This window comes from Vombatus ursinus, unplaced genomic scaffold (genome assembly GCF_900497805.2).
Source record: "Vombatus ursinus unplaced genomic scaffold, bare-nosed wombat genome assembly UNPS02014830.1, whole genome shotgun sequence".
NCBI lineage: Eukaryota > Metazoa > Chordata > Mammalia > Diprotodontia > Vombatidae > Vombatus > Vombatus ursinus.
In genome coordinates, this window is record NW_020954608.1 from 50,228,604 (window position 1) to 50,244,798 (window position 16,195).

Consider the following 16,195-nt stretch of genomic DNA (forward strand, 5'->3'; position numbering starts at 1 on the left):
GTGTGTGTGTGTGTGTGTGTGTGTGTGTGTGTGTGTGTGTGTGTGTGAAGGGAATAAAAGACTCCTTTTTGGTTAAAATATAGAGCACCTAGAGAATAATGTGTACAGCTGGAAAAATAGAGAGGTAATAGATTTTAGATTGCGTAGGGCAGACACATCAAATACACTGGGACCATGTATCGTATACTCCCAAATGCAGCTTGAACCAGATAAAAATGTAATTGGGAAATATCTAAAAAGATAAGTAAAAATGCAATAAAACATAATATTCATTATTATCAATATAAATTAACTACTGGTGTTAATAATTATTAAAATATAACAGATATTCATGATCATTAATATTAGCTGTTAATAATGATTGATAAAATGCAATGAAGCATAGATAATATTATCATATTACTTTTCTAAGTCAATATGCAGCCTGCAGGAATCCTCACATATGGTTTAATAGCCCCTATTTCTATTTGAGTTTCAACCACTGATATACAGCATTGAATGCCAAACAAAGGATCCTGAACTTTAATCCCAATAGCCATTAATGATTTTAACACTATCATGTTCTTAGCAGTCATTCACTAAATTTATGTTGAATGAATGAATGAGAACTTCAAGAGAAGACCTGAGTACCACTTGTTGGGGCTGCTGCGGATGTGACTATTGGTTTGGAATAGGTTAGACAAGGTGGCCTCTAAGATCCCTTCCTACTCTAAATTACTCTGATTCTATAATGGCCATGGCTAACATGTTCCAGTTAAGCATAATGACATTCTTGTTCTGTTAGTTGGTTCTTCAGATGGTAGGCTGCTAATGGCAGCAAAAAATCTTCCCTTTCCCTGGATACAAAGGAGGATCTTCCTTAAGTATTCAGGTAGGTGTGTTAACTACTGCACACGTGCACGTGTGCACACACACACATACAATATTTTTCATTACTAATATGGATTTGAAAACTAGAAGCCTAGAATGTGAAAATATATTGGAAATGCCTTGGCAAAATACAATGAACTTAAAAGTCCATTTAGTGACTCCTCTAAACGGTCATTCAGATCTAGCCATATAATCTGAAGACAAAGGTTTTCTATTTCTAAACTACTTTAATAAATTAAAGTTTTCACTTTTCCTCATTCAAAAAACTTTATGACTTGCATGAAAATATTGAAGTGGGGATAGGTAGAAGGAATTCAGAGGGGAAATCCAAGCTATTTTTATCTGTACTATCCAGTGGGGAAAACATATTTCTGCAATACTTCCTTTGCTCAGTGGTCATTCTAAAATGCAACATAATCAATGTCACAATGTTTTTGAGCAGCGTCTGGACATCGAGGACCATGACTACAGTTTAAATGGATTCTCTTAAATTCATTTTTTTGTACAAGACATCTATTATTCAGATAGCTATCTAAGTCCCAAACAGATTAGTCTTCTTTTCTTCTCTTTCAGTTTCAAAAACATAAGATCAGACTAGCTTGGGTAGCTATGTCTTCAGAATTTTCAGCCAAGTAAACATCACAAAGAGACACACCTGTTCGTTCTCTTTCTCTAGGTGTTCAGTGACTATATACAGCATAAGTGTGCACTGTTAACTGGGCTAATACTGTTTTAACTTTATCCATGACATGGTACTACTACTCCTTCCTTAATTAACATTGGACAGAATGACATTGCTTATATACATATATATATATATATATATTTTTCCTTATGGAACTTGCAGTTTATCTTAACATAGCCCAAGACTAGTGTATATTGTCATACAGTAGTAAGCCTTGCATTCTAGTAAAAATAAATATTGAGGTATTTAAGCTTACAATATACCCTCTGAAGCCATACTTCTAATTCTAAACATAGCTTTTCACAAGAGGTTTGTTTTTCTTTGAAAAAGAAAATCAACTGTGTTCATCCATTTTTATGTCTGTTTTTTTAACTTCTCAAACCCTTCGCTACCACTCCTCTATACTCAACAAGAGCAATAGCTTTTCCTTTAAGAAGTTCCTACAAACGATGTGGGGAAAAAGGGGTTGGTAACAGTACAGTCCATAATGCCCAAGCAGGTACAACTCCATTCCCTCTCTCATACTCCCCAGGGATTTGTCCTGGCCCCTCTTCAGACCCCTGATCCTATGTTGCCTCAACCTCTTCCTATTTGTTTCCAGCAAGAAAAAAGTTCTAGGGTGGGGTAGGGGGTGCCCCAGCACTGTCTCCAGCCTTATTTCTTTATCCTCACTTCCTGCCCTGTAGATATGTCATCTGATCAATAGCAGTGGAGGGGAGCAGGAAGAAAAGAAAAACTGCAGAAAAGCCCCAGGCAGCCAGAGAAGGTGTCCACCCTCTGCCTAGGACATAGGCATGAAACTGCACTTTAGGATAAGGTTGACAAAGATAAAAAACATGCAAGGAAGCTACCCTAGTGTTCTAATCTCATCACATTTACAGGTAATGTGTTCAATTATAAATTAAAATGGTCAATAGCTCAGGGGTTCTGGGATGCTCCTTGTGCTCCTACCTAACACCAAGAAAGGCAGATGGCAGGACCTACAGCCAGGCTTCTCAGACTGGTATTAACCTTTTGTAAGATATCTGTTTATTATTATTATTATTATTATTATTAACATTCAGAAGAGATTGAATGATTTGAAGGCAGTGGCTCCATACCACTACCCTCACCCCCAAGGCCAGATATAGCTCCCAAATTTGGGAAAAATTATTCACCTCTGAATATATGATATACCCCAGATGGTCTAAATCAAGATTAATAGTATCCATTCATAAATACTGAATTAAAAGACCTAAACTTTGTTAAAGCTGCTCATGCCATCCTTGTGGACAATATGAAAAAATGTCAGCAAAATGATAATAATATGGTTAGGTAGATTCCCATTTGGTTGAATAACTGGTCCCAAAGAGCAGCCATTAATGCTGCACAGCAACTTAAAGGGCAATCTCTAGTAGAAAGTCCAAGGTATCTGAGCCCAGCCCTCTGATAATATTTATCAGTAACTTAAAGACGAGAGTGAATGGAGGCAGTTGGCATACTTAACCAAATCTGTAGATAACCATTCTCACTAGCTATTGACCTATATATATTTCTTTTCTCCTCTTCCAGGCTAAACTCCTTGAAAAAACCATCTACAGTCAGTGCCTCTACGTCCAACTCTATCATTCCTTTTTAAAACCCTTTGCAATCTGGCTTCCCACTTCATCATTCAACTGAAACTGCCCTCTCTGATGTTACCAGTAATCTCTTATTTGCCAAACTAGAAGGCCTGTTCTCAATAATCTTCCTCTGATTTCTCTGTTGTATCTGACACTGTCAATTATCTTTTTCTTCTGGACACTCTCTTCTCTAGGATATTGTGACACTGTCTTCTCCTGGTGTTCCTCCTATTTATCCAACCATTCCTCAGTACCCCTTGCTAGTTTTTCATTCATGTCATGCCCTCTAACATGCTCTTCTCTTTTTTGCTCTATACCATGTCATTTGGTGATCTCATCAACTCCCAGGGCTTCAATTACTTTCTATGCAGATGATTCCCAGATCTATATATCTAACCACAATCTGTCAGATGAACTTCAGTCATATATTTCCAGTTACCTTTTGGATATCTTAAACTAGGTGCCTCAAACTCAACATGTCAAAAAGAGAATCATTATATTTTCCTCAAAAAGTTCCCTTTTTCTGAATTTCCCTGTTACTGTTGAGGGCATCACCACCTACCCAGTCACTCAGGCCTGTAAATTTGGTGTCATTCCCAGTTCCTCATTCTTACTCATCCCCTGTATCCAATCCATTGCCAAATTTTGCACAACATCTATCATATGCATCCCCTTTTCTCTATTCACACAGCCACAACCCTAATTTAGGCCCTCATTGCCTTTCACCTGGACTACTGGCCTACCCCCATCATGTGTCTCCCATTCCAATCCATCATCCATTTCACTGACAAATCATTTTCCCAAAGTACAAGTCTGACTATGTCATGCCCCCTGCTCAATGAGCTCCAATGGCTTCTTTTTATCTCCAGGATCAAACAGAAAATTGTCTGTTTGGCAATTAAATCTCTTCATAACCTGGCCTTTTCCTACCTTTTCAGCTTTCTTACAGCTTACTCTCCCTCCTTGAATTCTACCATCCAGCTACACTGGTGTACTGACCCTTCATCTCCCTTCTCCTTGTCTTTGCACTGGTTGTTCCCCATACTGGAATGTTCTCTCTACTTACCTCCACTTCTTAGTTTCCCTGGCTTATTTCAAGACTCAGTTCATATCCCACCTTTTGCAGGTGGGATATGACCCTCTCCACTTCCACAGCTGCTAATGCCTTCCTCTTTCAGGTTATCTCCCATTATCTATTCCTCTCTGTGTCTTTCTGATACATCCACACACATGATAGACAGACAGACAGAGATATAGATAGACAGACAGACAGATAGATAGATAGATAGATTAGATAGATAGATAGATAGATAGGTAGATAGATAGATAGATATAGATTTTTTGGGTGATTTTTTTTTTTTTGGCTAGGCAATGGGGTTAAGTGACTTGCCCAGGGTCACACAGCTAGTGTCAAGTGTCTGGTCTGAGACCAAATTTGAACTCAGGTCCTCCTGACTCCAGGGCCAGTCCTCTATCCACTGCGCCACCTAGCTGCCCCTAGGTGCATTTTTTTTTCACACGTCATCTCTCCCATTAGAATGCACACTCCTGGAGGGCAGGGATTGGTTTGTTTGAGCATTTAGCACATAGTAAGAGTTTAATAAATGTTTATTGCAAAAGAAGGTTAGAATGCATGACTAAATCTAGTCAAATTAAATCTAAAAGTGAGAAGTGCAAAACCCTGAACCTGGTTTCAAAAGAATCAACTTCACAAGTTCAAGATAGGGGAGATGTGACCAGACAATATTTAGTAAGAAAAAAAATCTGAATTGCAAACTCAAAATTAATCAATAGTGCAATATGGCAGCTGAGTAAGTTAATGAGATTTTAGGCTACATTAAAAGAGGCTTAATGTTAATAATATAGCAGTTATAATTTTTCTGTATTGTACTTAGCTTGATCAGATCACATGTGAAGTATTCAGTTCTGGCTGTTTGAGTGCACACACAAAAAGAAAAAGGACAGGCCTAGAGATCCTATCAGTTGAACATCTCTTTAATCTCCTTTGTATTTCTTTTCCTGAATTTGATGTTTTTGAAATTTTTCCTCCTCAGTAATCCCCTGCCCTCAGCAAGTGTTATGCGTGAATTTTATATAACATGCCAACTTATGTTATACATCCCACTTAGTTTTCCATATATGTCCCTGCGCCATGTAACAGTCTTTCAAAAAGAAGAAAGTTGCTTTGCTATGCATGAAATGAAATATTTTCTAATTCAGTCCACTGAAATACCAATACTTTCCTAAGGAAAACATTAAACTTTTCTTTTTCAGAGATCCATTTGGAAGATGGCTCAGAGTGATTTTTTCTATCCCGAGAACTCAAAGAGGAGAGAGGAGCTGAACAACCTACACCAGCAGCTGCTTAACTGCTTATCAGACAGCTTTGATGTCACCAATGAACTGAGTGGGGTTCTAAATATGCACTTGGCCTGCAGGTTGGAATCTATAGAAATGAAAAGAAATGGCACCATTAAGGAAAACTGTGATATCATCATAAAAGCCATGAAGAAGATCCAAAAGGAAGTACAAAGGGTTGATGATGTGCTAAAAGAAAAATTGGAGCCAACATTGTATAGAAAACTTCAGGACATCAGAGAAAGGGAAACAGAAAAAATTGCAATTGTGCAGAAGGTTATGTCAGTCATCCTGGGAGAAGCCACTTCCACTGCCAGCACCGTAGCTGTAAAACTTATCTGCTCAAATGTTACAACTGTTGTCATTAACAAATTGGTCACTGTGTTAGCCCAAATTGGTGCATCTCTACTTGGTGGTATTGGGGTTGCTGTTCTCAGACTTGGACTAGATATGATCCTCCATGCCATATTAGGCGCAGTGGAAAGAAGCCAGCTTCAAGCAGCAATTAAAAGTTATGAGGAACACCTGGTAGAGTTCAAATCTGCCTCAGAAAAATACCATCAGGCCATAAAGGAGGTCACCAATACTCTGAAGTGCAGGTTGAAATGAGGAGTCTGTATTTTACTTGCAACTGCAATTTCTGTTGCTTCCATTTCAGCCTTGGTTCTTAGATTAGGTTTATTTTCCCACATAGTTTCAGCTTCAGGCAGTGACAGCGTTAGAGAGGAGTGGCTACGACTGCTGTAGTGGGGAAACGGGGTACAATTCAGAGGTGTTGGGACAAAGTGCCCTTGACTCAAAAACATGCTTCTAAAACTATATTCACTAGCTCAACACTCTCTGCCTGAGCTCAGGCTGATCTTAAGAGAAAGGGATCTCAAATCTGAAGAGCAAAGAGTATACCTCAGAGTTCCCTGAGCTATTCTTGCAAACTGCTTCACCAGATCAGCAACTTTTATAAGACACTAGACATAGGAATGCCCTCTCTTTTGTCTCTTCTAAGCACTCATTTGGCTAAATGCCCTAGAGAAATATGCCAGTGTCTTCAGGAATCATTCAGATCTATAATACTGTATTTCACAAAGTCCTGGGCCTTAGTTATAGAATATAAACCATCAGCTTAAGTACTGTACTCTGCAAATTGGAAGTGAGTGAAAAGGCTAGTATTGGAGGTGAAATTAAGTAGCAGTCTTCAGCACTTTCCACTAATTACAGAATTCCCAATACAAATGTCACAGGCAGATATTTAGTCTGGGTAGAAGAGTGAAATATATTTAGGGATACCAAGTTCTATTTCCAATTCCCCAGTCTTCACTGATTTGCTGTGTCATGATGAACAGATTGTCTCAAGCTCCCTGGAGCAAAAAGAATATATATACAGATAATACTTTGAGATGCATAGTATACATAATATTAGTATAACCTTGATGATATAAGAGGAATCATCATTTGGTTGAAAAGTTTATCATTTAAATGAAACCCTAGCTGCATTACTATAGAAGCACATAAAGAAGAATTTTTTTTTAAAAAAATCATCATACTTGTGGTACCTGAAAAAAGGAAAGCCACTGTCATCGATGTGAGTGGCCTTTAGGAGCCATTTCTCCAGTTTCCTGGGAACGGGACAATGTAGATATTGTGATGGAGGCCTATGGTTAAAAATCCAATCCCTCTGTAGATCGAAGTCATTTCCTACTAAGCCTGCTCCAAGTACCTAAGTTAATATTGTCTTTATTTCAATTTCTTATGCTTAAAAAGTAAATTTACTATTGATATGACAACATACATTTGAGTGCTTGGCTCACATGAAGAAAAAAATCACAAAATAAAATGTTCTCCATTAAAAAGCTAAAGACCAGAACAAAGACTTCAACTTCACAATGTATTCCTTCATCATTTTCTCTCTCTGCCAACATGCTTCTGTTGACTAAATACAATTCTGTCTCCAAAAATTAAAAAATACCTAGTAAAGTTACTTACCTGGGTTTAGAAGCTTGAATTCAAATTTACGGGTTATTATTCTTCTAGGGTACTCAAAATTCAGGCTAAAACCAAATCAAATAGAAAAATTTACAAAGACAAAGGTAATTATTATGGAATACTCTGTATATCTAAAAATTCAGCCCATCAATAATAGTTTCTCACCAGTAGTTAGAAATGTTTGTTCATAATTGAGAAGATGACTTGGTTCATAATTAAACTGTTTACCTATAACTGAAAACACATTTAAGTATGCTGGAAATGTCCAGAACTTATATTTTTATGATTATATATTCTAAATATCCTTAACTCTATCTTTTCATAGTTATTTGGGGAAGGAAAGAGAAAGAGAGAAATATTAGAGAGAGTTAAAAAGATAGAAAGGGAAGGGAAGAAGCAAGAGTGCTTCTAGTGAGGTAGAGAGGCCATATGGAAAAATGAATAATACCTCTGAGTAGCAGGGATGAAACAGTGACCTCATAGAGGCCTTGAAGTACCCAACTAAGCAACAGACTAAGAAAGTCACCACTTTTACATTTGCGTTGTACTTTATGCTTTTCCAAGTATTTCAGCATTTCCTCTTACTCAATCTTCAAAACAACCCTTTGCCAATAAAACATTTTTGGAAAAGTGATCCTGCCCTATACATTTTACTCCCAAATCTACATATTCAGCCCTTCTCTCTCTCCTGAAATTCCAGACCTGGCATCTCAAACAGACAGCAGGACACCTCCACTTATATATCCCATCAGCATCTCAACATCAATGTATCCAAAACTGAAGTTATTATCTTTGTCCCCACAATTCCCCTCCCCTCCCCTACCAATTGTAATTTCCCTGTTTCTGTCAGGGGCACCATAGCTCTTCATTCACTCAGGTTCAAAGCCTAGGAGTCATCTTTGACTGTTTTGCCATTACTCACACAATGGAGATAGTTGCCAACTCCGGTCTATAATACATCTTCAACTTCTCTTCAATCTGTTCTCTCTAGTCACACTACAATAGCTATGGTCCAGGCACTCAACACTTCTCACCTGTACTATTAATAGCAATTGCCTCCTAATTATTTTCTCCCTACATCTACTCTCCCCATTTCCCAATCTGTCCTCCACACAGTTGTCAAATTGATATTCCTAAAGCATATAGCTTGTCAATTTCCTGCTCAAGAAGTCAGCTAAATTGAAGTAGTGGATAATAGAATCAGGAAGAGTCAAATTCAATTCCTGCCTCTGAGGTTTTTGTAGCTGTGACCCTAGACAAGTATTAGTTGGTTTCTTCATCAGCAAAATGAAGATAATAATAGCACCTAGTTTCATAGGGTTGTTGTGAGGATTACATGAGATAACTTGTACAAAATGTTTGACAAACCTTAAGCACTTTAAAAAACGCTAGCTCTCATTGGTGTCACTAAGAAGTATTGGTAACTCCCCCTTGCCTCTGGGCCAAAATATAAATCTCTCCTTCCGGAATTGAAAGCCCTTCTGGGTCCAGACTACCTACTTTCCTAGGATGATTACAAATTACACCTTCCCTTGCACACTCTATCTATCTTATAGGCAAACTTGGTCTTTACTTGCTATTCCCTGTAAACATTCAATTTCTGGTCTTTGTGCATTTTCACCAGCTTGTACCCTGTGTGTAGAATTAGATCCCTCCTCCTCATCTCTGCCTCTTAAAACCCCTGACTGAAGTGCTACCTCCTTCCTACAAGAGGCCTGTATTGTTTTCCCTCCCACCCATTCACTTTGTATTTATTTTGCATATATCTTGTATTTACTTCTTCGTGAACATTTTATGTCACTACAGTATATTAGATCCAGTGCTTAAGAAGATAGGCTTTTTTTGGTTTTTTGTTCGTTTTTGTATTCATGTCCCAGATACCCAGCATCCTGTCTAACACAAAGTAGGACTGACAGATTTTGCAGATGAGTAAATTGAAGCAAAGTGGTCCTGTGACTTGGCCAGAACCACAAAAGCCAGTTAGAATTGCGATGGAATTCCAGCTGTTCGGTAAAACAACACGCACATTAAGGGAAGGTAATGCAATCTTCGACTAAATCACCACCTGCACTCTCAATCTCCAGGCGCACTGCCCCAGAGGAAAGACCTGAAGGCCTTACTAAGCTGAAAGGTTTTCTAGCCCCGATGTGTCTGTGTGGGTCAACAAGACCACCAACCTAGCTGACCTCAGCAGCTCGATCAGAGAGGTGGCTGTTGGTATTCAAAGCCCTTCACAGGAGCCAGATAGCCTGCTCCTCCTTTTCCCTCTTCTTTCTGACATCTTACTCCCCTATTACCTCCCACCCTATTCTGTGATCCAGTAGCACCCAGCTCAGTTGCTCAAATGAGACACTTCATCTCCCAACTTTATGTATTAGATGCCCTCCAAGGGCTGGATTCTCTCCCTCCTCATCTCGGCCTCCTGGCTGCCCTGGTTACTTTCAAGTTCCAGTTCAAACCCTACCTTCTTCAAGAAACCTTTCCCAATCCTAAATCTTAACGCCTTCCCTCTGCAGATTATCTCCAGTTTCTCCTGTATATATAGTTTGTTTGTACACATTTATTTGCAAGTCATCTCCCCCATCGACAGCGAGCTCCTTGAGTGAACTGTCTTTTTGTAGCGTAGTGCCTGGCACATAATAGGAGCTTAATAAATTCTTACTGATTGGCTGTGTGTCACAAATTACCTAACCTTTCTGTGCCTCTTGTATATCTGTAAAATCTAGATATTGGGTTAGAAAGCCGCTAAGGGCCCTTCCAGCTTGATTCTATAAAGCTGGCCTAGCCAGGTGAGGAATTCTAGTCTACGTGGCTGGAGGCAGGACCCCTCCCCACAAAACTGCGGCTCCTTCTAGCATTCGACTGCACGCAGTAACCCGTCCTATTCCTGTATGTGGGGGTGGGGCAAGGACGAGGCTCCCAGAGACTAGAAAAACGAAGGCGACTCATCTTAGAGGCCCAGTGAGAGTGAGGATGAGGGTAGATATTTGGGGATGGGGGAACGGGGCCTAAAGCGCAGCCAGACCGCAGACAAATACACGAGGTCGAAACAAGCGCGGCTACAGGTCTACAGCCGCTCCAGGGTTCGAGGGAGGGACAAAGGCCGCCTCCGGCCAATCAGATTCCTGCCTCGCTTCTCAGGCTCTTCCTCCGCCCGCGCCTTCGACAATAGCTTCGGGAGTCTGGGTTTGGAGACAAGGCTCTCGAGAGTTAGGGGGAAAGGGGTGGGTCTAAGAGCAACGTAGTGACGCCAAACACCAAGACCACCTCCTTCCCAGTCTGCACTGGGGAAGTGCGTGGTAGAACGAACGAATTCTAATTCCGAAGCGGAAGTTCCTCTAGCCCCTAGGCTCTCTCTATGGTTGCAGGAGCCGGAAATGCTCTGCGACGTTAGCAACGCACCTAGAAAACAGAAGTGACGTGACGGAGGCGGTGCGGCGCGCGGTTTCAAGATGGCGGTGACTCAGGCCGCGAACGAGAGGCGAAGGTGAAGGCCTCCAGCCCCCAGCCCGAGGAGAGCGAGGAGGGCGCGCCACCTCGGCGCGCGGCCCTGCGGCCCTCGCTGGCTCCGGCGAGCAGCCGAAAGGTGAATTCGAGGATATCTCGAGGCTCTTCTTCTCCGCTTCCTCAGCCCTGGCCCCCCACTTCCGGACGCCTGCGCGGTCCTTTTGAAGCATCCGCGGAGAGATCCGCCTCCTGGCCTCGGAGGCGGCGGAGTCCAGCTGATCCCGGCCTCGCCGTGGGGAGGAGGCCCGCACGGGGTCGGGTTGCTGACTCGCTTGGGCTGGTTTGTGGCTCTCCTGTTGCATTAGGTTTGGGGAAGTGCTTGTTGTCCTGCCTTGTGGGCCTGAAGTCGAGTGGTCGCTCGTCACCATGGGTCCTCCCTGAGGCCTGGATGCCTTTTGTGGTTGCCCGCGTTGTTGTGGCCTGTCCTAGGCGAGTGTGAGCCTGCCGGGCCCCCGGTGTGAGGGACTAAGCCCGAGTCGTGGAGCAGAGCTGAGCCCTCGCCTCTCCTCCACACTCCCCTGCTTCTCCCTTAGCTTTTCAGAGGATCGTGCGAGTATTACGGGTTTCTTCCGGCAACTGTCATTTGTTAATTTGTTAAGAACTTAGCTTTCTTAAACTATGGTTCCAGTTATTTGTTCCAGTTTCTGAATCTCTTGTAGTCAAAGGACTGTTATTGGAAGGGAGAGGGTTGAGTTGTTACAAACGAAAGGTTTTGATGTATTGGGGAACAATTGTAGCTCTTGTTTGTATAACTTTTTCATAATAGGACAAAGAACTGGAAAGGGGATTTCAGAGGTTATCTAATTCATCCTCTCATTTTACAAATGAGGAAACTGAAGTCCAAGGAGATTATGTGACATTCCCAAGGTCACCGTAAATAGTAAGTCGGCATAGGTGGAATTTGAACCTAGCTCCTCTGTCTTCAAGAAGCACTGGGGTACTCTTGCCACAGTACTGGCTCCTTATTAAAGTACAGCCATAGGTAAAGCAAATATTGTGTACCTCTTGCAAATGATAAAAGCAGTTTAGATATTGTAACTTGTCTACTTCCCCACTTGAATGTAGGTAGGCATGGGAACTGGGATGTGAACTAAGGTCTCCAGGCCCCAGCTTTCTGTTTTATATCCTGCATCTCTAGGGATCCAGAGATAATTTTGAAAGGAAGAAAAAAATCTGTGGATCATCAGAGAAGTGACAGTTTATGATTTATTTACTTGCATATTCCCCACCTAAACTTGGAGAAGGAAATATTAATCTTCAAGCAGGCTATTTTTCAGTTGAGCCAATCACTAATTTATTGAACTAGACAAAGGTGGGGAGCCTGCAGCCTCCAAGCCATACGTGGCCTTTTTGTGCGCCTTTTGACTGAATCCAAGTTTTACAGAAAAAGTCCTTTTATTAAGGAGATTTGTTCTGTGAAGTTTGGATTCAGTCAGAGGGCCACACTTGAGGACCTAGAGGGTCACGTGTGGCCTCAGGATGTGCTTAGGCACTAGGAATACTTTCGAAGAACTTAATATTCTATTAGGAGAAAATAACATGTGCACAGTTACATAATGAATAATACATAAAAACATATGCAAAATACCTACTGAATAAATGCAGAGTAACTGATGAGGAACACTAACAAACAACTTGGAACCTCCATAGGCCCTTAAAAGCAGTTAAGGTCTATGAATGACACTGTTCTTTGAGAGAGATTAACAAATTATAATTGATGATTTGTTACAAACTGTCCTGACCAGGCCTTTAGAACTACTGCTAGGGAGGAAATTGTTTCTTTATATTTCTCGGCAATTTACTACTCCTTTCTTTATGTGAGTACATATGTAAACATATACGTTATTTGAAAGTTAGGAAAACTAAAGCCTTTTCCTTGGGACCAGGAGTGGGATAGAAAGTTGCAAATTAATGGAGAAGTTAAATTGTAGAATATTTTTGGAGAAATCTATATCACTTTCTATTACTTCATGTTCAAATATGCATGAGTAAGTAGCAAATAATATTGCATAATAAAATTGCACTTAATAAAAATATGATTTGTCACATAATGTGATAATCTCAACATGTGGTTTATATCCATAATACTTCATATTACAGAATTTCAGAGTTGGATGAGATCTCCAAGGTTTAGTAAAAAAAAAAAAAAGAAAAAAACATCATGATTCTATTCACTGTACCTGGCTGTACTCCAATCAAAATAAGTCTTGTTTCCTCTTCCATGGTAGCAGATCTTCACATAATACATTGTACACATAATGAGAACATTATTATATTTCCTTCAGTTTTTTTTTAGGCTAAATTTTTCCAATTTCCTCAACTAGCCACTCTGTAGCATGGTGTTAAGTCCCATCTGTCTGGTCTTCCTCCAGTTTTACTGCAGCTTGTCAGTGTCCTTCCTAAAACATGGTACCCAGAACTGAATCTATTACTGTTGATGTTATCTAATCAGGGCAAAGTAAAGTAGGTCTATTGCTTTCCTTGTTCTAGATATTGTTTCATTTAATATAGCCTAAGATTTCACTAGCTGCTTTGATTTCTATTATTGTGGCCTTGAGCTTTCAGTCCACTAAAAACTCCAGGACTTCTTCATTTGAATTGGTTAGCCACTTTTCCCCCCCACTATTCACTGCAGCAGTTTGTATGAGTGTTATTTCTGTTAGCTTTAAAATGAGAGAGGGTTGATCAATTTCTCCCATCCATTTCACCTCCTACATTGTCAGCAGAGAGCTTCTCCAAATGAGTGATTATGTGAAAAACCACCATCTGCTCTCTAGACGAGGAAAGGAGAAAACTCATGAACAAGACAAGAGATTTATTAAAATATGTTCTGTACAGCTGGCTGGAGATAATAAGGATGCTACAGTCTTCCTAGTCTGTAGATAATTAAATGATGTGGCAGCTCCAAAGATGGATTCCCAGTTTTCCCCTTTTGTACAGAAAAAATCCTATCTCTAATATATGTTAAGGATGTTTAATGGGAGAAGGGGGTAGTGAATGAGGGGAGAATGGGTTTCACAGTAAGGATTGCTTGTGGGAGGGGACAGGAAGAGTGTTTTCTGTTACCTCTTTCATATCCACACTTTGGAATCTTTGAGGAGGTTGAGAGGCATAAGATTGGAATGTTTCTCTCATTATCTCCCCATCTACTCCAGGTGGTCTAATAAGGAGTTTGGGAGACAGGAAGATCTTTTTGGTTAATTATAAGCAGGAAAACAAAACAAGAAGCAATTAAACCATATAGATAAAGCACATATTAACCAATTAAGTATGAACATGACTCTTGTCTAAGAAGTCCTGTCTCTAAATTGCCTGGCCATTCTCAGGGTTGTTTTCTCAAGTGGGAACATTTGAAGGAACTGGTGTATGTTTGGCCTGCAGAATAGAATACTCAAGGGGGAAATAGTAGAGGTCTTCAAGTATATGAAGAGTTATTGTGTGGAAAAGGAATTAAATGTTCTGTTTAGCCCCAGAGTAAGTGTAGTGGGATAGAAGTTGCAAAGATTTGATGTCAGGAAAAACTTCTTAACGATTAGAGCCCTCCAAAATTGGACTGAAAAGTGGTAGATCCTGCCTCCTTATAAGTCTCTAGTCAGAGGCTAAATGACCCCTTGGCTGGATATGTTACTATGGGAATTACAACTTTTTCCCTTGGGATACTGCATTTGATAGCTAAGATTTTTAGGAGAGGAGGCCATTAGACAAGATCCCAACGTGGTAAAGAAAGGCTTTAGTTATCAATATAAATAGGTATAAATAAATGTGCACGTTTGTATTTTGTAACAGGCAATATCAATTCATTTGTTTCCCCAGAAGAAGAATAGTACTTGCAGTTACAAAATTATAAGAAGCAAACATTCTTAACAGACATCAAAAAAAGGTCATAAAAAAACTATAAGCCACGGTGCAATTGAGAAATGAATTGCTTCAGTTAATAGTTTAATGAACTCTACAGCACTTTTGCAGTTAATGTTTTAACCCAAACATAGGCCCCACATGGATCACTGCCTTTCTCTTTCAGGTGATTCCTTCCTTGCTCCTTACCAACATGTCCGGATTACACCCCCATCCTAAAAATATTTTCACTTGCCTAGGCCAACTTTTTTTAAAGTTCTATAAACATGACCTCTTCCCTGTCATTGACAAACCCCTAAGAACAGATGTCTACTCTTGCTTTTTCTGCTTCGTCAATTCATTCATTCACTTCTGATCCCCTTGCAAAGTTTTTTAATCCCACTACTATACTAACACTATTATTTCCCAGAATTAGCGTTACTTTAGCTGCTACCTCCAGTGACCTTGGCTCAATCTTCATCTTTCTTCATTTCACTGCAGCTTTTGACGCAATCATGGACCCTCTTTTTCATTGGTGGTTCTTTTTCTCCCTGGCTTCCATGACACTGATCTCTGTTGGTTTTCTTCCTGCCTCTGTAGCCATTCCTTTTCAGTCTTCTTCATTGGTTCATTATCCATTTCTTGCCCCCTAAGTGTGGATATCTATTAAGACTGTGTTCTGGACCTACTCTATTCATTTGTCGTTTTCTTCTTCGGTGATTTCATCATTTTCTCTTGGATTTAGTTATCTCTGTAGATACCCTGTCCCAAAATCTATATATGCACCTTGGTTGAACATCAGTCCCATTACAGACATCAAAAAAAGGTCATAAAAAAACAATAAGCCCTGCAATTGAGAAATGAATTGCTTCAGTTAATAGTTTAATGAGCTCTACAGCACTTTCGAAGTTTATGTTTTAACCCAAACATAGGCCCCACATGGGTCAGTGCCTTCCTCTTTCAGATGATTCCTTCCCTGCTGCTTACAAACATGCACAGGTTACCCCCCCATCCTAAAAATATTTTCCTGTGAGGCATTTCTACCTGGGTATTCTATAAGCATCTCAAACTCAACAAGTTCAAAGTGACTCACAACAGTTTTTCCCATTTATTTGCCCTTTTCTCTATTCTCTCTCCTATATACCCAGGTTAAAACCCTCAGTGTAAACCTCGATCTTTTCTTCTACCTCACCTCCCCATATCTAGTTTTCAAATACTGATAGTTCTTTCTTCACAGCATCTCTTGCCCTATTCTCTCTGTTAACATGAGCCTTATCACCACTTTGTTGGTCTATGATAGTAGCCTCCAAATTTATTTTTTTCTGTCTCTCCACTCCACTAAATCTTCCATACAGCTGCC

General features: G+C 40.1%; 3 protein-coding genes across 3 annotated transcripts in view; 2 read left to right on the plus strand and 1 right to left on the minus strand.

Annotated features, from left to right (window-relative positions):
• The window catches only part of SMCO3 (single-pass membrane protein with coiled-coil domains 3), a 9,165-nt gene extending 3,042 nt beyond the window's left edge, over positions 1-6,123 (plus strand). The window contains exon 2 of the mRNA XM_027838545.1: positions 5,431-6,123. Coding sequence (XP_027694346.1) covers positions 5,446-6,123 — 678 coding nt within the window. The 5' untranslated portion in view covers positions 5,431-5,445. The remainder of the gene's footprint in view (positions 1-5,430) is intronic.
• Positions 1-7,504, minus strand: part of LOC114025203 (uncharacterized protein C12orf60 homolog) — a 13,599-nt gene extending 6,095 nt beyond the window's left edge. The window contains 1 exon segment of the mRNA XM_027838544.1: positions 7,495-7,504. The gene's annotated coding sequence lies outside the window, so the exon portion shown is untranslated.
• Positions 7,505-10,993: 3,489 nt separating this feature from the next.
• The window catches only part of WBP11 (WW domain binding protein 11), a 28,477-nt gene continuing 23,275 nt past the window's right edge, over positions 10,994-16,195 (plus strand). The window contains exon 1 of the mRNA XM_027838695.1: positions 10,994-11,080. The gene's annotated coding sequence lies outside the window, so the exon portion shown is untranslated. The remainder of the gene's footprint in view (positions 11,081-16,195) is intronic.